The 23,691-nt window shown below is 34.2% G+C and overlaps 3 protein-coding genes across 5 annotated transcripts in view; 1 reads left to right on the top strand and 2 right to left on the bottom strand.

The window, feature by feature from the left end:
- LOC105341065 (uncharacterized) overlaps nt 1–20,238 on the bottom strand; it is a 109,031-nt gene extending 88,793 nt beyond the window's left edge. Inside the window, exons 1-2 of one of the 2 annotated variants that reach the window (XM_034478548.2) lie at nt 20,001–20,238; nt 19,638–19,692 (exon numbers count right to left, since the gene is read on the bottom strand). In XM_034478548.2, the coding sequence (XP_034334439.2) occupies nt 19,638–19,691 (54 nt within the window). In that variant the 5' untranslated portion in view covers nt 19,692; nt 20,001–20,238. Of the gene's footprint in view, nt 1–13,372; nt 13,557–19,637; nt 19,693–20,000 lie in introns of those variants that run through there. The other variant, XM_066089049.1, reaches the window with a different exon arrangement.
- LOC136276615 (plasminogen-like) overlaps nt 1–23,691 on the top strand; it is a 323,562-nt gene that overhangs the window by 268,371 nt on the left and 31,500 nt on the right. The gene's annotated exons all lie outside the window — the stretch shown is intronic.
- The window catches only part of LOC136269712 (serine/threonine-protein phosphatase 6 regulatory ankyrin repeat subunit B-like), a 267,148-nt gene that overhangs the window by 220,056 nt on the left and 23,401 nt on the right, over nt 1–23,691 (bottom strand). The window lies entirely within an intron of this gene.

Genomic DNA, 23,691 nt, shown 5'->3' with positions numbered 1-23,691 from the left:
GAAAGGAAAAAGAATGTTTTGTTTTCCAATTCCCGTTTTTAAGGATTGTGCACTATAAGAACTTAACAACGACTTAAACTCCTAAAAAAAAGCATGTATTCTAAAAAAAAAAATTCTTATGAATTAATGCCTCCTGTATAAACCAGCATACTTTCTGCGGTAACTTCATGCCAGTTGTACGCACAAAGTCTTTCGTTAACTTGTCAAATAAAAACAGGTACATGCTAACATGTAAAGCTTTTTACACTCATACTACACAAACCACTTACAAAATAACATTGAAACGACCTTCATGAGATCCCAACAAACAACTTTTCCAGCAACAGCCATATCAAAATCCTAACCGTTTTTGAGTTATTAAGCAAAATTTTTTAGGGGCCATTGGCCCTTAATTTAAGGGGCCAGCCCCTTTTTATTGGTGTCAAATGAAAGCCCTTGTTATTTTGCACAACTTTTATTCTACATGTCTTTACAAAATTTTTTTCGTTCAAAAGATATAAAGGAAAACATGTCTAAATTTTTGCACTTTTTTGAATCCTGTTTTTTGACCCCCTACCTTTTCCTAAATAAAAAACGTAATCTAAAAACATAAACAGATGTGCACAACTACAATGTCTCTGTTATTCAAATTCGTTGGATTCCCATTCCCTGCTATCATAGTCTCGGAGCCTTTGTCTGGAAACAAAAGGCCCTAAAAAAATTTAAAAGGGGAATAACTCTTTAACGGAAAGGGAATTCTACATTTTATGAATTGCTTAAGATAGTGTTTTGTAAAGTACATTAGCCCTGAAAATTTGAGCAAAAACCGTTTAGAAATGAGCAAGATATGAAGCCTCAAAGTTCGCGTCTAGGAAACAAAAAAAAAAAAAGAAAAATAAGAATAATCTTAATTTTTTTCCCGCACAATAATAGAAAGGTCTTCCGTTGGAAACGGAAGACCTTAATAAGCATTAAAATGTCATTTTTACATCTTTATGCTCTGTTACCATGACAACAGGACCACATAGCAACAAATAAATGTTGTTAGGCTTTATTACTTATTAAAATCTATCAAATTTTAACATGTTTAAAGTACGAAGATAATCAGTGACTATGCGTGACCACCGAATTTTGATTCTTAAATAGAATTGATCTTAATATCAAAATCGATTATGTAAATTGACAACCTTTTTAACTGATCAACGATTAAAAATTGTTCATCTTGACAACACTATTAACAATGCTTGCGCAAGTTGTGTATACACATCAGGTATAAACCATCTTATAATTCAAACTGTTTTGAAGCAATATAGAGAATAGATGAATTCATCTTCTTAAGTCAAGGGTTTCGATCCCTCCACTACTCGGAGTACGCCAGAAGCACTTGACATAGGGAGATGAAAAGAATTAGGTGATGAAAGGAAGATATGATGGAGCAATGCAAGTTTTGAGGGATATTCTACTTTGAGTTCATTTGCAGCATGTATACTAAGTTTATCTGACTTAAAGTACTTCACTACACCTTCAAATAGTTTCTCAAATCAGCAGAAAATTACTTGATTATGATAGAGAGCATGAAGGATAAGAAGTATTGTCAAATAGGTGAAAAAATGTGCGATTTTGGATAAAAACAATATTTGAAAAAAATTCTTTTGGTAAACATGAACAAAAGCCAGAGGCGGATTCGAACTCATGATCTGCTGTTCACAAGCCTGATACTTTGCAGGGGTGTGCAATTACCATCGCCCGACGCCCGGGGCTACCGATTTTAGAGGTCGGGCTAGCTAAAACATTAACTGTGGTAGCCCGTCGGGCTAGTAAATCATAACCAGAGTTGGCAAAATATGCCGATAAATTTGCAGTGTCCTAGTAGGAAAAGTGTATCATCATTGTTATCACAGAGGCATAATATCTGCTCCTTTTAAGTCATGATAGATTAAAAATTTCTTAAGCATTTTTTTCTCGTGCTACATTCTTCTGAGAAAAAACACTCTGCTGTAAGTTTCACACTTTGAAGTTTTACCGACAGTGTGTGTTGACCTGACCAGTGGCTAGACGAGATAGTCACGCCTCACTGCACATGGCTTCCGTAGTTACCTGTGCAGCTGTTTCAAGTGACATCACTGTAAAATGATTCCTTTTCCTTTAATATGTATTCATTGGCTTTTTAGGGTCTTCCGTTTTCAACGGAAGACCCTTTTGTTATTCTATTGTTTTTTTTTTATTATTATTAATCTTCTTGTTTTTCCTTCTGACTTCTTTTTTGCTTTATATCTCAAAAACTATTCAACCGATTTGCAAGGAATTTTCAGGGATTATGTTAAATTTCTGTCCCTTGAAGCTCTCAAAGTTTCAGTCATTAAATTACTTTCATTTTTTAGTTACGTCATTTTAAAAAAATATAAAAAGTGATTTTGTCCAGGACTTTTCTCGTAAACGGTTGTTTATAAAGACTTGAAATTTTCTGTGATTGTAAATCTGCAGATTTACTAATGGCATTTGAACAAAAAAATTAATTTAGTCACTTTCGGTCGAAACCGGAAGTGATTCTAATTTTTCGGAATTTTCATTTTTTTGAGCGAATAATAAAATTATATGCATGTTGTAGAGTTTGCAAAGCTTAATGCAAAACTGAAACTCGTTTTCAAATCGGTTGATGCATTTCAGAGATATCGGGGTTTAAAAATTGATCTTTCCGGAAATTTTGATTCCGTGTTTTTGGTTTTAAAAATAGTGCGAATTTCACACTGAAAATAATTTCTACTGAAAACAATTCGTACTGATCATTAAACTATATATAAAACACAAAATTATATGCATATTGTAGAGTTTGCAAAGCTTATTACAAAACTGAAATTCGTTTTCGAATCGGATGATGCATTGCAGAGATATCGGGGTTTAAATGTTGATTTTTCCGGAAATTTTGATTCCGTGTTCTTGGTTTAAAAAATAGTGTAAAATTCACATTGAAAGTAACTTCTGCTGAAAAGATTTCGTACAGGTCATAAAACCGGACTTTGTTTTTTTAATAGTTAATTAAAGTGTTTATCGATACAATTTCGTTATTTCGATCGATAATTACGTTGTTAGTTTTTATTAGTCTTATCAGTTTTAATCGAAATAAGTATCGTACGATTCCCCATTTCAACTCGCCATGTTTTGACTGCGAACAAACAGCTGATAGCGGTGTGTCTACATTTTTAAAAGAAGCATGGCCTGCAAGACGTCGATAGTGGAAATTTCAGCTCAACTAACGTATGACAGATTATAAAGGTATGTTTCAATACAGGATATGTCGTATTGACTTTTTCTTTTCAAAGTATTTGCACTTTTCAATCTAATCCGACATTCCTCTGACTCTAACCTCCGCTTTTGAAGTACGTCACAATATAAAAGCGGGAGTTAGAGTCAGAGGAATCTCGGAATATTATCTGTCCAGTGTATTTTCACGGTAGCTGCAGAACTGTAGCTCTCCGGGGAAAAAATATCGACAGACCGGAGAGCTACAGGGCCACCCATTGAAAAAATTGTACATGTATATTTATTGCGCAGAAAAACGTGCGCTAGTTTTGGACTGATTTACCTTATTTATACGCAAATTCTGTGAAAACAATTAGTACCATTAAATTCTTCATGCAATTTACTACTGATATCGCCTCTTTATTTGCCTCAGACTTTCTCCAAAACACGCTACCGACCTCGGAAAATCAAGTATGTTGAATTTACATCGAGATCGAGAGTCGCCATTTTTACATGTAAACAAAGTGGACCACATGAATTTACGGGACTGGTGATGGTGTTTAAAAGACTATCCGAGGCAAGTGAAGAGAGAATATCAGTAGTAAATTGCATGAAGAATTTAGAATTAAAAACGGTGGGAGTCCTAGGGTACACAAGAATAGAATGTTGTAATTAGAGTGCATGTTTGCATGATGATAACTTTACCCTAAATGTTTAAATATAGCAGATCTTTACCATATCGCCTTCACTTAATTTATCAATTAAAAAACTCAGACTTGTGTTTAATTAAATAAATATATTTGACAAAGTTAATATTCAATCTAATTAAAATTAGACCCTTTGTCTCGCTCTCTGTTAAATATGGTTATTGCTTGTGTAACCATGGTAACAGGCATGTAAAACAGGGTGCGAGATGAAAAGTCTCAAATTTTATATTATATCAAGCTCAGAATTTAGGTCAATGTTCCATGATATCTATTTAACAGTCTTCTCAAGGTATAAGTATTTCACAGAATCATTGTAATTTGAGAGATTAGTTTATCTTTTATTCATATTGATTCATTTTAGGTAAGCTTTACATGCATATCACATCTACATAGTATGTAAATAATTTTTACTGCATGTGCCTCAGATCTCTCCCTCTCTCTCTCTCTCTCTCTCTCTCTCTCTTTTATTCTTGGCAAAGACTGAAACTGTCAGAGGGCAACTTAATTTTGTGACAAAAATAGCTTGGTCTTGTAAAAGAAATCCAAAGTGCATTGAATTTTAAAATGAGCATGTATTATTAATCCCTCATTTTTATGCGCATTATACATAGTATTGTTTTTAAAACAATTAATTCGTAAGAAAAAAAAAACCCTCGCTAAATTTATTCGCAAAAAACCCCAGTAGAATTGACAAAACATGGTATACACGTAGCAGAAGCTTATACTTTAACACTGTTTGCATTGGTAATATTCCTTTGTAGTTTATGAGTTGAAATATTGCTGTCGCACTTCAAGTAAAACAAACTCTCTCTCTCGCTCCTGCTCTCGCTCTCTCTCAATCTGATATGTCTATACCAAAAAATTATTTTAATGTTATGATATTATGACTTGATATGCACATTTTGGTTTTTGTACTGCCTAAATGTTAATGTCATACTTATAACACTGCATGGTCAGTGTATTTTTTCCAAAAATATTATGTACCATATATATGATAATGTAAACACAGCTATTACAAGTACATGTATGTTAACACAGCTAATTTTTTTTTTTATTTCAGCTTAAAGCAGACTCTTGTTACCACATGGCTTTTACCTGTTGATTCTTGTGGTTTCAGCTCTTGAGGTTAACCTGTCACCTCTACCTACATGCATATTCCTTGTGTTCTACAGACTATCTACCGGTAATTCAAATTAAATCGGATAATGCACAAACAATAATGGAACTTTAAGAAAGCATCATGTTTGATAAGAAATTAAGGCTGTTTAAAGAAATATAATTGTTGTGAAAATTTGTTTTTCAATAAAAGTATGCAATTATGTTTCTTTCATTTTTTATTTTATAAAGATATTTAGATGTGTTTACATAGTTGAAAAATCACCCAACTCTTTCCAATTGTCTCCATTAAGATTACATGTAGGATATGTAAATGTACATTTGACTTTTGAATAACACCAGCAATGATAATTACTTATGAAATGAGCAAGAAACAATCTTTTTTCATCCTTTTAAGGTATATATGCATAAAAAAAGTAGAAAAAAAGATGTCAAATTTGAACATTTTTAATGGAATTCTCCGCCTCCAGCTTCCCGGGTGTGTTTGAATTTAATTTTATTTAAGGCAGTTGTTGAACTTGTTGATCTTACTGTTTTAGCATGGTTAAAAAGAGACAAGAAACCAGAATAGATTAGATACATGTATTTAATAAATATGATTGTTAGCTTACTTTTTTTCATGGAAAAAAGAAATCACATGCAGGAATACTTGTCTATTTAATTATTAAAATGCTACACTCATTCAAGAAACATAAAACGATCAAATTTTAGTATCATTGATGATTGTTTTCAAATATGTGTGAGAAATGACTCATAGAAATTGTCACAAGTTTCAGAACATTAGGTAAAAGATTTCAAACCATGACTTTTTATGAAAATCAAAAGATAGGGGTTGGGTATACATGTAAGGGCATTTCTAAGTTATGTGATGCTTTTATCAAGATAATATCATGTAGATGTATGTTGTATTGAATAAGGTTTCTTATTAAAGGTGGTTGAACAACAATTGACCTGTAAAAGGTCAGGTACAGATGTTTTACTATGGAGAACCCTGTAAATCTGTGTTGAGTAAAAGAATAAAATGTACTAAGTTAAAGGTAGCAAGGGACGATTCAGATAAAGTACCCGTTAATATTTTTTGTAAAACTAAGGTACATCACTACACCTAGACTTATGCTAAGATTCATAAAATGAATTTTAATGATCATCATTAGAGGGATCTCCCTTGTTGGAGTTGGTATGCAATATGAATTAAGACTCTTAATGTTTAATAAGTACATGAGAATTGAATGGTGAAACTTGCGGCTAAGACTGTTGTGTTGACTTTTGATGGTGCAACAAGCACACAGTTTGGAAGGTCATAGGTGACATCTTTTGTTTCTGACTCCTTTTCGGCTTTATAACTCAAAAAGTTTATAACCGATTGAGATGAAACTTTGAGAGATTATGTGCAACTATTATGCCTCTAAGATCTTAAAGTTTCTTTGAAAACGTCCTTTCCGTTTTTACGTTAGGTCATTTATAAAAAAAAATTAAAAATTCATTTTGTCCGCAGCGTTTCTAGAAACGCTTTAAGATAGAGGCTTGAAATTTTCAATGGTTATGATTTTGTCGATTTACCTCTGTAATAAGGCTCGGAATGAAAATCTGTCACTTCCGGTCAAAACCGGAAGTGAATCAAATTTTTCGAAAAATTGAATTTTTTGATCAATTTTCGAAAACGCTTGAAGATAAAGACTTGAAATTTTTTGTGTTGAAGCATTGATCATTTTTATTTGGATATAAGGCTGGAATTTAGTTTCCATCTCTTCCGGTCCAAACTGGAAGTGTTTTAAAATTTTCGAATTTTTCGTTTGAATTTCAAATGTTTATGCAGTTTGTAGAGTTGGTTATGCTGAACACCAAACTGAAATCCGTTTGAAAATCGGCCGATGCATTACAGAGATATCGGGGTTGAAAATTGATTATTCCGGAAATTTTCCTTCCGCGTCCTTGGTTTAAAAAATAGCTTAACGTTCAGAGTAAAATTAACTCGTACCAATAAGAATTGTTAAGTCGTACTTGAGCACATTTGGATTTTTTTGTTAAGTCGTTCTTGAAATTAAAATGATTTTTGTTAAGTCGTACTGAAAATCATTCGGATTTTGTTAAGTCGTACCAGGAATAATTCGACTTTTTTCATCTTTTTATTTTAGTTATTCTTGTTATTGGTTTAAGAGCTCTGCTTCTTACAGGAACTTCCAGCTTTACTTCCGACATTAACGGAAGACCCACTCGTTGCTTTGCAACGAGCTTTGCTCTAGTTTAATATAATTTTTTTTACAGAGAGAGAGAGAGAGAGAGAGAGAGAGATGCATTACAGAGATATTATAAATTTCTGCACTAACTATTCTCATGAACACATTTTAAAGTGACCTGCTTGGTGAATTAAGAAAATATTCATATTTTGCATATTATTATTTGTGCATTTTCCATTATTTTTATTTAAAATTTACCATTACGTAATTAATTGCATAGTTGTATTTCATACATGGAAATTAAACAGGATAAAATGCATGCACACATAGATTATATAGTTGCAGTGATTTTATAGAGTCTGTTCACATTCACAATGTTATGTTTGGGTTTTATTACATGTATATAAACAGTACCCAAACCAATTTTGTAACTAAAATTTGAGAGATCAATGAAGTTGAATATTTTTGAACTAGTCTACCACAAAAAACATGCAAGTAATAAATATTTCATATATTAATAATTATATACTAGTATCATACAGGAGAAAAAATTATGTACATAAAATTTAGGTTTTTTTTATAAAATGAAATGTTGACATGTCCGAAATAGTCTGGCTAGTAACTTTGAATCTTGGGCTAGTAACTTTGGTACTCCCACTAGCCCCTGGGCTAGTGGCCAAATTTTGTAATTGCACACCCCTGCTTTAACCACAAAGCTATGACGATATACATCTGAATGGATTGAAACAAAATTTAAAAAACATTATATCGCCATCTTGTGACTAGTGTCTTAAAAAGTATAAGCTTAGGTGTAGTGAAGTACCTTAAGAGGGCTGGATGGTCATTTTAAACTAAATTATTATTAATCTCCTTATTCGTAGTAGCTCTTGGACAGGGATTAAAGGGCCAACATCACCCTTTACATGTAGACACAATGGCTTCACCATCACTGTTGCAATATATTTACCTATACCTACATCTCCTTGTTTATTAGGGGTAGACAACCCTGATACCTACATTTCCTTGTTTATTGGGGGTAGACAAACCTCATGAAGTTTGGATAGCTCCAATGGACTTTTTGTCTGGATTACAAGGGGAATTCAAAGCAAAAGCAGTACACAGTTTGGACCCAAGACAATCCTTATTAATTGTTGCTGAATTTGTATTGATTAATTATGTTTAATAAAAATGTACATCTGGAGAATCCCTACAGCAAATTGTTTATCAAAACTCAAATTAAAACACAATGAATAGTTTTAGCCCTTTTTCACAAAGATAAAATCTGAACTATTATATTACTCTCATTAACTTGTTTAGTCATAGACATGTAGGCCATTGATTGATAATTGACGATATCAAACAATTTTATTAATACTCTCTCTCTCCCCCCCCCCCCCCCCTCTCTTCCTCTCTCTTACTTAAAATCCTTAAAAAAAGGTGTTTTTTTTATAAGACAATAAAAAATTTGAATAAAATTACAAGGAGAAAGAATAATAAAAAGTATATACCAGCCTGGTTGTATTTGAGGTACATTTAACTTATGATGTGCATAAAAATCAAAGGAAAAGAGGATGCAAAAACTTGGAAAATATGTTTCAAGAAATGCTGTTTAAAAAACTGAACTTTTTTTTATTTTACAACGATTAATAAGCAAGTTTTACAACTTATATTAATATCTCTCGTTGGCACGGATGTTAACACGAGGGGGTCATTGGTGTGGGAAGAAGCCGGAGTACCCGGAGAGAATCCACGTGTCCAAGCGGGCGAATGCTATACCCTATCACATACAACCACTGTCGATCAGGGGGATCGAACTCGGGTTGCAGCGGTGAAAAGCGTACGTGTGCAAGGAGTGCTGTTTACTGTGCGAAAAAAATATACCCCCCCCCCCCTTACATAGTAGAACTTTACATACTAAACTAAAAATAAGGATTAAAAAAAAACACATTGATTTATATCAACCATTTTAAGCTTATTATTTAAGCTTAAACAGATATCATCAGTAAATAACTTGTGTATAAAGACCGAGAGCTAGTTGTTCCTTTTTCCTAAAAGGAGTCATTCAAATAATCAATGCATCTTGTTTTAGTTTATCAATTTAGGTAATACTAGGTACATGTAAATACCATACAATTGGAGTGTTGTTCGAGTACATTAGAGTATATTTAAGGTTCTTCGGGTTGACATTTTTATGAGAATGTCATTTTTTTCATGTGTGTTTATCAAATACTGGAAAGCAATTAACTTTTACTTGCGGGAAAGAATTTTTCAAGAGGTCCCGGGAATCTCATCCTCACAAATATTTCTTGCTAAGAATCAGTTCTTGCCCTATAGGTGTTAGAACAACACAGTTGTAGATTAAGGTTGATTGCAAAAATAAGTCACCATAGATGAGTTTATCTTAGGTTATTTGGGAAATAAAGTTGTCACAAATAGGCATTGAAAAACAATGCATATAAAGCATATGATGTATTATGGTCTCCAATTGAACCAAATTACACAGAGTATTAATGGTATACACTAAGTGCCCTGGTGTATCAAAGGTCATAAATGTATGGATGTATCATTGGAGTTCCATAGGGTTCCTTTGGATACCTAGTGATGACCTAGCTATCAAGTGTTTGAAATTTGTATTATTAGGGTATCCTTTTCTATGGTGTATTAAGATTTATAAGTCTGTTTTATTAGGGTATCTTTTAGAGTTTCTTGGGATTTCCGTGGGGTTCCTTAGGCTTTTTAGAGGTAAGTCTGGGATACCAATGAGTCCCCTTGGGGTTCCATTGGGTTCTATGGGGTATCAACTTTTATGAATCTGTATTAAAGGGTATCCTTTAAGTTCCATGGGGTATCCATGGGGTTCCGTGGGATACCTTGTGGTGTTTGGGATATCAAAAAAGACCCCAAGGTGTATCAAGAGATATAAAATTGTGTTATTAGGGTATCCTTAGGGTTCCTTGGGATGTCAAAAATTATAAAATTTAAATTACTGGTGTACTGGTATCCTTGGAGTTCCTTGAAGTATCTGTAGGATGTGTAAGGGATAACAATGAGTCCCAAGGGGTATCAAGAATTTTAAATTTGTATTATTAGGGTATCCTTGGGGTAATTTTGGGGTTCCTTGCGATATCTTTGGGGCTCTATGGTGTATCAAGAATTATGATTCTGTATTATTGGGGTATTCTTGGAGTTCCTTGGGATATCCCTGTGGTTCTTACAGGTGTGTCTGGAAAGTCAATGAGTCCCCAGGGGTATCAAGAGTTTTAATTTTGTATTACCGTATATCAGGTTTTTTCCGCGTCATGTTTTTTCCGCGAATCAGAGCCTAAAACGGTATATTAAATTTACGCGAATCCAATTTTCACTATTTCAAAGTCACATTGTAAATATAATTTACGATTGTTTAAACATGTAAGGAAAGAGGGGGAAAGTATCTAAATTGTCGCTCTTTGTAATGAAAAATTTGGACAATGAATCCATTACACGTTTTCCTTAATGTGAAATAATTACCGATAATTATTTTCGGAGACGCAAACAGTCATAAATAAATAGATCATGTATCGTTACATGTACCAGTGGCTTAGGTATAATTAGACATCGGTTTACGTAAGGAAAGCGACCGTTTTAATTAATAAGCTTGTCAGTGGATTATTAAATAAACAACGAGGCTTACAAATCTTGTCCTCCGATCCCGCAATTTGTACCTCTAAGTAAACTAATTGAACACAGTTCACCGTACTTTTATTTACCTGTACACTTTATCAGGAAAGAGAGAACTCTATTACAAAAACGAAACTTTGTATCAAATTTACGCTGATTTATTTTCCGCGATTCGGAAATCGTCGCGAACAAAGCGGAAATTAAATACACGCGGAAAAAACCTGATATACGGTATTATGGTATCCTTTGGGTTCTATGGTGTATCAGAAGTTATAAATCTGTATTATTAGGGTATCCTTGGAGTTCCTTGGATATCCATGGGATTCCCTGGGGTTTTTAGAGGTGGGTCTTGGATACTAATGAGTCCCCAGGGGTACCAAGAGTTTAAATTTTTTATTTTTAGGGTATCCTTGAGGTTCCTTTGGGTTCTATGGTGCATCAAGAGTTATAAATCTGTATTATTTCGGCATCTTTGGGGTTCCTTGGGGTATCCATGGGGTATCCTTGGGGTACTGAGGGGTGACCCTTGCACTCTAATGAGACCCCCTAGGGTATTAATAGTTATTAAATTCTATAATTTGGGTTCCTTGGGGTTCCTTGGGGTTCCTTGGGGTTTCCTTGGGGTTCCTTGGGGTTTCCTTGGGGTTCCTTGGGGTTAAAAGATGCGCATTAAATGCTAGGTTGAAATCTTTGAGCACGACATATTCTGAAACAGGCTATTTGTGACCTTGACTGGAACTCTTCAGCATTGGAGATGTGAATGAGTGTGGAAATGAATTGAAAAATAAACAAGTTCATATTTTGTGGGATATAACTCTTTTAACAGTAGGAAGCTAACATTTTATGTTGATAGGGAGTTAAAGGGATGTTCAAAGTAAAAAGTTGAAGCGAGCAGATGATTTAATTCAGCGTATTTCTATCGTAACAACCGGCCTAAGTTGGGGCAAATTTTCCCGAATCACTTTGTGTGGCACTGGTCTGTGATTCAGAAGAGACGTCCGTCAAAAATTTTTCAGTCTCGACGAATCTCGCTGAGATTAATCATGTAGTACGTTTCATCAAATGGTTATATTATTACGCACAGTGATTTCGCCCGCTTAGGCGCTTTAATGCTGCACCGCGCACTTACTCTGACAAACTTCCCCCCATGCTTCAAAAATTTTCTGTAAGATGTCTGATTTTATCCGATTGTGAATATTATCTTATTTCCAATAAAAAATACGTTTTTAAATATGAAAGAAACAAACATTCTTAGGATTCATACAAAAAATATATGATAAAATTAAAAAAAATCCCTACCTACCTAACCTAATGTTTTCATCAATGTTACCTTAAACACACAATTTTTGTTTTTAGGCCTTACACACAAAGACAGCAGAAAATGTAAATACAGGGACGTATATACGTCCCTGGTAAATATAAGCAAAAAAAAAAAAATATATACTACACCTAGTTTTAATTATCAGGGGAGTTTTTAAGGAGCCAGTCGACACTTAACGGACATGAACTCTAATGACTCAATCATGTTAAATAAGGGGAAATTACTCTGTAATTCCTGAGAGCAAGCTGACACTATTGATACCCTAAAAAAATAATAACTCGAGTATTTCTCTACTGAAAAGTAATGGATGTCCTATTTTTTTTTAAGAAAACTTAAACTTGCACAAATCACAGGCCTCTGAATTGCTATCAACATGTATGGGCACTGCTAAGCGGAGCATCCCCTCGCGACATGAGTTATAACTGCATATTAAAACTTAATAAAAAAAAATATTTGACACTGTCCCTAACAAAAAATAATCAGCTGTATATCACATGATTCGGTAATGGAGAAAATGATCCGCTAAGGGAGAAAACATTGTTCATCAAAGTACAGCGATAATTTTTGTTTAATCATTGGGTGATGGGAAAGAAATATATGATGTTATGAGTCAAGCATGGAACAATAAAACAATGTTGTATTATGAATTTAACTCGGGCTTGGTTACGTACAGTACTATCAACGCGAATTTACTTAGTGATTCGTTAAAGGCAACCTCACTGTACCAAATATTTGGATGTCATGTGATAAAATCTCTTTAAATTTAATCTATTCATTTGATGTGTATGTTGCCCCATTCTGGGGCAATCAAAATACACAACGGAAAAGGAACGAATTTTATGGTCAAATGACAAAGTTACAGACCTCGTAACTACAAAGGCTACTGTGGGTTTTCCCCCCAAATATGGCGGCCAAGGGACATAACTTTTGTAAAGTGTGGATTGGTCTATACAGAGGTCCATGCACAAATGACCAAAGCTCAAGGAACGAACATATTTGCAGATCACAGGCACTGCGTGTCCAAATTTGTCGAATACTTCGGACATACACAACTGTCGATCACAAAAGCCCTGTGGCCACAGTGTGGGCCCAGGATATATTGTTTCATGAGAATTGCTTCAATCATCAATGTCAACGGCTCGGTCGAACGATAAACAATACGTATGTATAATTACCTTTAGGCATGATTCAGATATCATCCAGAAATGTCCATGTTTTTATAGTAGGCCTAATAATCAAGTTTTCCTGTCTCATATATACGGTAGCGATCGGATTTATCCCATATTTAGCGTTTAACTCACTAACTTAAGGTCTGCTGACAGTACTCACTGTACTGTTCGCTTTCACGCGCCTAATCTTCTTTCCAAGAGGTGTCTACACAATTCGTGTCTTCAGCTTTTACGGACCCTGCGATTTCGGCATTTTTATAGCTAATTATTTATTTAAACAATTCCCTTACCGTTAACATTACTAAAATAAAATATTAACTTATATACATTTGAAAATATTTAAAAAAAAATGAAATTTGATATGAAGTCATTAATGTTTATCCCCTGGAAAATTTAGATGTATTGTAGAAAGATAGGTTTTTAGCAATTAAAAAAAGTTATGTTAAAATATATTGCCATAGAAAACGGTTGACACTACATGTCTTAGTCCAAAATTTAACGATTTTGAAATTATACTTGCCAGGAAAACCTGGCATATAAAATATCAAAAACGTTAAAAAAAGACAGAAAAACGAATAACACGGCGAGGCATCTTGTACGCCCACATAAAATGTAAAAATTTCTAGGCAAATCTCTGCACTGTTCATTTAGTTAATTTGAGGAATATATTTTATTAATATCGACTTACTGCTGGCTAAAATTAAACCCTGTCCATGACCTTGATTTACAGGAAGTTCGAGTACCCATTATTGCCGCTCATATCTTTTCGTTATTTTCCAGTAATTAATCGGTAAAAAGGTCACAAATTTAAAAGAATCTATCAATATAAGATAAAATGTAAGAATATAACATTAAAAAAAATTATATCAGAAACGCAATTTAATCAGATTATAAGCAATATTCTTTTCAATGTTCCTGCGGCCACATGCACACAAACGGGGGAACATGTGCTTCGCATGTCTTGGGATAAATGATTAAAAATTAAAAAGAATGCATTGTTTATTTAATAAAAGCTTTTTAAAAATAAGTTTTAGTGAGTCCAGTTAAAGAAATAATGTGTGTGCAAGTTAATAGCAACGCCTCTGATTTACAGCGCAGGTGCGTGTTGATAAATCTTTGATCCGCCTCAGGTTGAAAACAAAATGGCGTCTTACAAGCAAGCGGACGACCGAGCGGAAGTTCAAATGGTAGGTTTGGGGCAATGTGGGCAAAAATTGTGAGGTCGGATTTTTTTTAAATTTTACGTATTGTAAGATTTTATTCTAAAGAAAAAAATATAAAAATTTCAGAAAAATTGAATGATAGGAAAAATTTTGCTTATCTGTTTTGTACTACCTTTTAAATATTGTGTAATAGGAATTGTATCTTGCTTATTTTTTGTCAAATATCATAACACGGAGGTAAATATTCTTCGAATTTGGACCTAAACAAAAAATGCCCTGTCATCAAAGTGGATTACAAGTCAAAGATTCAGTGGCATGTGTCATCGCACGGATACACTACAGCTGTGATACGTTTTGATAGGCTTACCATTGTTAAGGCATAGGCGTCGGAACCGGGGGGGGGGCTAGGGGGGGGGGGCTTAGCCCCCCCCCTACTTTTTTTACAAAGTTATACCTTACCATTAGAAACATAGTATGGTAGAGGGTTCAGCCCCCCCCCCCCCCCCCCACTGACTTTTTCTTGCAGGAAAGATAATTGTTCAAAAATTTACCTTGAAAGATTGAGAAGTTGGATTCAGAAGCATACTAGCCCCCCCCCCCCCCCCCCCCCCCCCCCGGATTAGGATTTCCAAGATTTTGGGAATTACTTTTTTCTCAATATTTCTGAGGATTAGTCTAGCCCCCCCCCCCCCCACTTTCATTTTGCTTCCGACGCCAGTGTAAGGTGCATGGGTTCAAACTGTTTGAAAAAGATTTTCTTCATTCCCAACTCTTATAGACTAAGTGTCTTAAAAATTCTGTTATTTATTTATTTTGGCTTGTAGCTGAAAACTACGAATAGATAGCGGAAATCTTGCTGTTTTAATAACAATCGGCAATAATGGATACTCGGCAATAATGGGTACTCGCACGTTATTGGTGAAGACCGAAAAGGATCACCAGTAGATAGTATCCAATTGGGATAGTAGAATGTTTTCACGCGGGTCCACAAAATTTTCTTTGAACAATGTGCAGATTTCAACTCGAATTTCCTCCGTTCGTACACGTTGTCTATGGAGCTCGCTATAACATTTATAAACAAAAGGAACTCACTAAATTCTGAGAGATTCATTGCGCAGTTGAACGCCTGATTGTATAATTATGCATTGATTAGCGTATGATTGTGTATATTACCGTATGATGATAAAAGAATAATTTGTTGAGTTTTATTTATGTTATATGTTTTACGGTGCTACCGTTATGGCAAGCGCAGCAAAAATTACACATACCTTGCATCATTGGCAACGTATAGTTTTATTTAGGTATCAACGAACGTCAAAGAATTTTTGAGAGAGTATTGCTCTACAATAAGTATGTCAAATGTACTAATTTTAATGGTTATGATACATACAGCGCAACCCCCTTCCCAGCGAGAGAGAGAGAGAGAGAGAGAGAGAGAGAGAGAGAGAGAGAGAGAGAGAGAGAGAGAGTCCGGTATCTGTTTGTAGGTGTGTAATTTCCCACTTTTAAATTTAATGGTCTGACTATATGCAATATCTACATAATTTTTTTAACTTTATTTTTTCATTTTATTCCTTTTTATTTATTTCAAAATGTCCTATTGTTTATTTCCTCCCTACTCATGCATGCACAATTAGCTTAAAAATGGATCGTTATGACAGTAAAGTATGACTCTTGCTAATATATATATATATATATATATATATATATATATATAAAATCTCTATATTAAAAAATAAATAAAAACATATCATCCGTCAATGAGGCAGGTATCGCAGTCTATTCTGGAATAGCTAGTAAAAGCATTACAGATGTTTGATCCACCTCTAAATTTATCGCGGGAAATAAAGCGCGAGTGCACTGTGACGTCATCCATGACTTTGTTCGTCTTTGTTTACGTTTCTCTGCTCAATACGGAGGTATGGAAGCATGTAACAAATCTTTTGAGTCTCGCCATAGCATATGCGGTACTTAAAACGTGTCTTCAAACTTTAAGTCACTGTAAATTACGAGTTAAAAGTCGGCCATTTTTGGCATAGCACCACGGGTGAAAACATTAGAGAGCATTATGGGACGAAGGTTTAGCTCGTTCTTTTTCCCGCGCACACTGGTTCTTAGAGCTCGCTTCGCTCGCCGGCGCTGCGCTCGCTATAATAACCCCTAAGACCTAATAGGCTGACCCCGCAAGGGACATAATTCAATCAACACTTTGCAGAATATAAAATCAACATGTACAAGGATTTGACTCTGTTATTATCACGAAGCTGATAACTGGTACAGTAAATGTAAATCATAAAACCTCGGCAAATTCGGGGCGTGGTAAAAGGCACAGAAACAATATGTTTTGGGTTCTAAATAATGATATAATCTAACCGATGGATAAATAAGGAGTTCACAATTTAAAGTATTAGCCATAAAGTTTTATTCCAATATATCAAGAAATAAGAAAACACGAAAAGAAAATGTTAAATTATAGCCGATAACTGGTACAGTGCCAGTAGGCCTTATACAAAGATATAATAAACACCCAGGTTTTACTCTGAAGCAACTAAAAAAAAAAATACTCGGCCAGTGGTGCCACTTGCCAGGTGAAGTAGCCAACCCACGTGCAGTGAGGCGTGATTAATCCTGGCTGGCCGGCACTGTCAGTAAAAATCAAAGTGATTGGGAAGACCCGTTTGTACATGCTACCGATAAGAGCTGTGTAGCACGTGGAAAAAGTGCAAAACCATTAAATTTGACAGAATTTTTTAAACCAGTATCATGATTATTATAAGGGATATTACAGAGGTTAAAACAGAGACCAGTCCAAAATAATATTGGAGAAATAGTTTTGTGTACTAAAAAATCTATCCTAGGTAATAAATATTAATATGTAAACGGTGTGACCGTTGGACCGAGCGCAGATTTAACTCAGTGCAGTTTGATTTTTGTAGAATAAATAGGATCCGTCTGGTTGACTACTCAAAGCATTAGCCAAAGTTTAACGAAACGTCGCGTGCTCAGTCTACATTATGACGTCATGTTTCAAACGTAATACACGTTTCATCTTCGGAAATAGCCGAAGAGAGTTACGTTATTCCGAACTTTTTTTTATTTCTTCTTTCATTGTTTATCAATTTAATTCATATAAATGCCGCAGTTATAAAATTGAATACTTTATTCAATATATAAAAGATCAGATCATTGATATTAATGTTTTTATTTTCCATCTGATAATTTGATAAGACATACATAGACCTAGTCGTGTTTCTTGACTGAAGCACTATTGAAACTTATTCGGTGTCCTCTTTTATTTCTTTTGATTCAAATTACCTTCTATTTAAATACTGGAACATTTTAATCGAGTTTAGGGGCAACAAACATCGATAAGTACCGGTCAAATAATGATCGAATTAACTTTTTAAAAACAAAATGGCTGCCAAAATGGCGGCGCCCAGGGCTGGAAGAAATTTTTTTTGGCCTTAGTACCCCTGATTCAACTTTCATTTTTCACTGATTTTCTTATATATACGTGTTACCATTAATCCTCGCTTCGCGAGGCGGGCTTCGCCCGCCTCTCGCTGCGCTCGGTATTAAACTGGTATTATATTTCAATGAGTTTCACTACAAATTCATAGTCTAAGCAAAATAAATTTTCTGAGTTTATCCTTGATGTCATCATTGATGGTTCACAGATATTTTTTTGCACAATGTTTGCAATATTGAACAATAATACCTATAATAAAAGAAGTGACACCATTTGAGCCTTGTATTGTAACATGCAAACAAAATAATGGTTTTTTGATCACAGCAATACAAGTTGTAATTGCAAACTGATAGTCATATAGAAGTAATCACATTTAAATTGATTGCAAATGCATTCAAATTGTAAAATAAATATAAGGTATTTTATTTATTTTTTTATTTATAATAATAACAACTTTTGCGTAAGAAAAGTCAAGTTGGTAAAGGGGAGATTCTCCCACGTAGTAGCTGTGAAAGGTCAACAAGTGTGGTACCAGACTAAGACCTCCATACATAAGAGTTGTAGGGAAAGCGGTGATGAATGAGAAATATGGCGGACATTGCCTATTTACGAGCTGTGTTCAGCTTTAATGTTATCTACTTTTGCACGATTAAAAGTGTAAGGGAACGTGGCGTAACTAGAGAAGTTAATGTGCATTTTGATTCCAATTGTGTCTGTAGATCAGAAACGTCCACACTGAGCTGACACAAACTTCGTTTTTCAGCATTTGGTGTATGTGCAAGATAAAATATTTGTGTCATGATAAAACGCGCATACGCATAATCAACAGATTTGGGGGAGGGAATTTCCCCCATTATTTTTAGCGAAGCGGAAGGCTCCTATGGAGTAACCCCCCCCCCCCCCCCATCTCCCCAATCTATGTATTATAACACAATATTCTGTATAAAAAGAATTAATTGTTTGATAAGACCAACCACTATAATCTACGTGTGCGTGACATGAAATTGGAGACGTACACAACAGACTTGTGAGGTATTAACTGAGATTTCCCGTATGTACACAACATGGTTGGACTCTTCAAATGATAATAATGTGAGAAAGGCTCTCTAATTCCAAAATCTAGTTTCTGCCTAATTGTAAACGAAAGGTTATATGAATTATCAGTAATAGAAACATCTCTATACATTGCTACTGCATGGCACAATTATTTCCAAATAACTTGTTTTTACTTTGTGCAAATACATTATCTTTTTTCATTTTCTAGATCATAAGAAAATTAAAAACTGCCAAATATTAATTGATTTGGTTAAATTGAAGTAAGTGTCCCTCTAAACACCACATCATGATTAAATAAAACTCGAGTGGAGAGAGAGAGAGATAGAGAGAGAGAGAGAGAGAGAGAGAGAGAGAGAGAGAGAGAGAGAGAGAGGCTCTGTGCTAATTGGGGAGAGATGGGATGAATTTGGGCTTTGAAGTTATTTCATTGCATTGAATAACCTTTCAGTAAAAAAAAAAGTAATACATGATTTTAGTTTTTGTTTGGATTTGTATATTTTTGAAGTCTATTGAAATATTCAGTTATTGATTTTAGCATAGGCGTTAATGACTATGGTAAATCACCACAATTTATGACTATTACCTCGGATGTCTTCTTTCTTCTCAAATTAAAACGTCTTGGGTTTTCTCCAGCCATCCTTAAATAGAGAACCATGTAAGAACTGTAAAATATTCAAAAGAGAGAGAGAGAGAGAGAGAGAGAGAGAGAGAGAGAGAGAGAGAGAGAGAGAGAGAGAATAGATGGGGATTTCAGAGAGAGAGAGAGAGAGAGAGAGAGAGAGAGAGAGAGCAGTCCAATATATCTGTGGTAAATTAAATGTAAATTCTGTAAGTAAGAATCCTTCAATTGAATGGTGTTTGTATATTTTATACATGTGAAAGAGTTGTGTGGTAAAAATGATAAGGAATCATATACACATTAAATTAAGTAAAAAAGGAAACTTACTTCAGATGAGAGGGTTAAATCCAAATCCAATGAATATCTGAAATTAGGACTAGAAGACAGAAAAATGATAGAATTTCTACTTTAAAAACAAACCCACAAGTTAAAATACTCAGCTTCCAAATGTAAAAATAAAATCAAACAATATCAGAAACGCCAATTCAGAAATTTAGATTGTAAACAGTTTTCACAAGTGAAATCCAACTTTGCAAATTTTTCGTATGCGACAAGCACTGCAACATAGGGCAGAAGATTGAAAACAACACAAATTCCATAGGGTTCCAGAAAGAAGAGGGGGTAAATTGGGGGAAAGGTTTGCAATGATAGTTCATATATATTTTACAGTACATCTAATTTTTCCTTATGATTTACATTATGATGTACTCAAACAATATCTCTCTCACGATTCTGGGTTTTTTTAATCTGCAAAACAAAATTAAACCGTATGGTACCCCATATCCACACATCACATTAATCTTTCAACAAGGTATTTCCACTGACTCAGAGCCTCAGCAACTGCTTGGAGTTTTAAACAAAAAAAAAAGGGGGGGAGAGGCATAACAAAATTTTAATCCAAGATATTAAAAAATATCATAATTGAATGTTGAGTCGTATATTATAGGACTCCTGCCTGTTAAAAAAAATGAGAACAAACCATGATAGAACGGTCATTATATCATTTATCATTAAGAGTAAAAATTAGAGACATCTTTATTGTTCACCTAGGAATCTCATATCATTAAAACATGAATTTATAATAATATTCAAATACATAATTGAATACTATGCAAGCTATTTAATGTAGAACGCAATGGGGTATTTGATTGGGAGGAATAATTATTGATGATGTGTAATGATTAATAAATGAAAAGTGTGATCTTGATCACATTTATAATGCGGAGGAATGGTGCTTGTTAGAAATGAAGACTCTGAAGGAGTTCAAGAGCAAACTGAAAATGTTGTTACAAATTGGACTTGGACAATTTTCCCTCTAATTTGCCATATGCACAGGAGCACATCGATAGTGCTTGGAAATGGGCAGTGAATGAGACAATTTTCAGGGTGTATTCTTATAATGGAACACATCCATGGTAGTGAAAAGCATGTGAACCATTTAATATAAAAATAGTGAGCACAAACTGGATTTTTTACACCATTTATATGATAAAAGATGAGATATTGATCAATAGCACTTGTTTTAAAGTGTTTAAACAGGACATGTTTATTATTTATCTTTTAAGTTCAGCTTACTCTGATGAGTTTATAATGGTGAAATCCTAAGATATGATAGAAACAAGGTAGCTGAGCTCTATGGAGGAGACCTGCAAGCTATTTAATGTAGAGCGCAATGGGGTATTTGATTGGGAGGAATAATTATTGATGATGTGTAATGTTTAATGAATGAAAAGTGTGATTTTGATCAGATTTATAATGCGGAGGAATGGTGCTTGTTAGAAATGAAGACTCTGAAGGAGTTCAAGAGCAAACTGAAAATGTTGTTACAAATTGCACTTAGACAATTTTCCTCTAATATGCCATCTGCACAGGAGCACATGGATAGTGCTTGGAAATGGGCAGTGAATGAGATAATTTCCAAGGTGTATTCTTATAATGGAACACATTTATGGTAGTGAAAAGCATGTGAACCATTTAATATAAAAATAGTGAATACAAACTGGCTTTTTACACCATTTATATGATAAAAAATGAGATATTGATCAATAGCACTTGTTTTAAAGTGTTTAAACAGGACATATTTATTATTTATCTTTTAAGTTCAGCTTACTCTGATGTGTTTATAATGGTGAAATCCTAAGATATGATAGAAATAAGGTAGCTGAGCTCTATGGAGGAGACCTGCAAGCTATTTAATGTAGAGCGCAATGGGGTATTTGATTGGGAGGAATAATTATTGATGATGTGTAATGTTTAATGAATGAAAGTGTGATTTTGATCACATTTATAATGCGGAGGAATGGTGCTTGTTAGAATTGAAGACTCTGAAGGAGTTCAAGAGAAAACTGAAAATGTTGTTACAAATTGCACTTAGACAATTTTCCTCTAATTTGCCATCTGCACAGGAGCACATGGATAGTGCTTGGAAATGGGCAGTGAATGAGACAATTTTCAGGGTGTATTCTTATAATGGAACACATCCATTGTAGTGAAAAGCATGTGAACCATTTAATATAAAAATAGTGAGTACAAACTGGGTTTTTTACACCATTTATATGATAAGAAATGAGATATTGATCAATAGCACTTGTTTTAAAGTGTTTAAACAGGACATGTTTATTATTTATCTTTTAAGTTCAGCTTACTCTGATGAGTTTATAATGGTGAAATCCTAAGATATGATAGAAATAAGGTAGCTGAGCTCTATGGAGGAGACCTGCAAGCTATTTAATGTAGAGCGCAATGGGGTATTTGATTGGGAGGAATAATTATTGATGATGTGTAATGTTTAATGAATGAAAAGTGTGATTTTGATCAGATTTATAATGCGGAGGAATGGTGCTTGTTAGAAATGAAGACTCTGAAGGAGTTCAAGAGAAAACTGAAAATGTTGTTACAAATTGCACTTAGACAATTTTCCTCTAATATGCCATCTGCACAGGAGCACATGGATAGTGCTTCGAAATGGGCAGTGAATGAGATAATTTCCAAGGTGTATTCTTATAATGGAACACATTTATGGTAGTGAAAAGCATGTGAACCATTTAATATAAAAATAGTGAATACAAACTGGCTTTTTACACCATTTATATGATAAAAAATGAGATTTTGATCAATAGCACTTGTTTTAAAGTGTTTAAACAGGACATATTTATTATTTATCTTTTAAGTTCAGCTTACTCTGATGTGTTTATAATGGTGAAATCCTAAGATATGATAGAAATAAGGTAGCTGAGCTCTATGGAGGAGACCTGCAAGCTATTTAATGTAGAGCGCAATGGGGTATTTGATTGGGAGGAATAATTATTGATGATGTGTAATGTTTAATGAATGAAAGTGTGATTTTGATCACATTTATAATGCGGAGGAATGGTGCTTGTTAGAATTGAAGACTCTGAAGGAGTTCAAGAGAAAACTGAAAATGTTGTTACAAATTGCACTTAGACAATTTTCCTCTAATTTGCCATCTGCACAGGAGCACATGGATAGTGCTTGGAAATGGGCAGTGAATGAGACAATTTTCAGGGTGTATTCTTATAATGGAACACATCCATTGTAGTGAAAAGCATGTGAACCATTTAATATAAAAATAGTGAGTACAAACTGGGTTTTTTACACCATTTATATGATAAGAAATGAGATATTGATGAATAGCACTTGTTTTAAAGTGTTTAAACAGGACATGTTTATTATTTATCTTTTAAGTTCAGCTTACTCTGATGAGTTTATAATGGTGAAATCCTAAGATATGATAGAAATAAGGTAGCTGAGCTCTATGGAGGAGACCTGCAAGCTATTTAATGTAGAGCGCAATGGGGTATTTGATTGGGAGGAATAATTATTGATGATGTGTAATGTTTAATGAATGAAAGTGTGATTTTGATCACATTTATAATGCGGAGGAATGGTGCTTGTTAGAATTGAAGACTCTGAAGGAGTTCAAGAGAAAACTGAAAATGTTGTTACAAATTGCACTTAGACAATTTTCCTCTAATTTGCCATCTGCACAGGAGCACAT

The sequence above is a fragment of the Magallana gigas genome, chromosome 6 (genome assembly GCF_963853765.1).
Source record: "Magallana gigas chromosome 6, xbMagGiga1.1, whole genome shotgun sequence".
In the NCBI taxonomy this organism is placed as follows: Eukaryota; Metazoa; Mollusca; class Bivalvia; order Ostreida; family Ostreidae; genus Magallana; species Magallana gigas.
The sequence above is the reverse complement of the archived record's forward strand: the minus strand, read 5'-3'. Positions and strand labels throughout refer to the sequence as shown.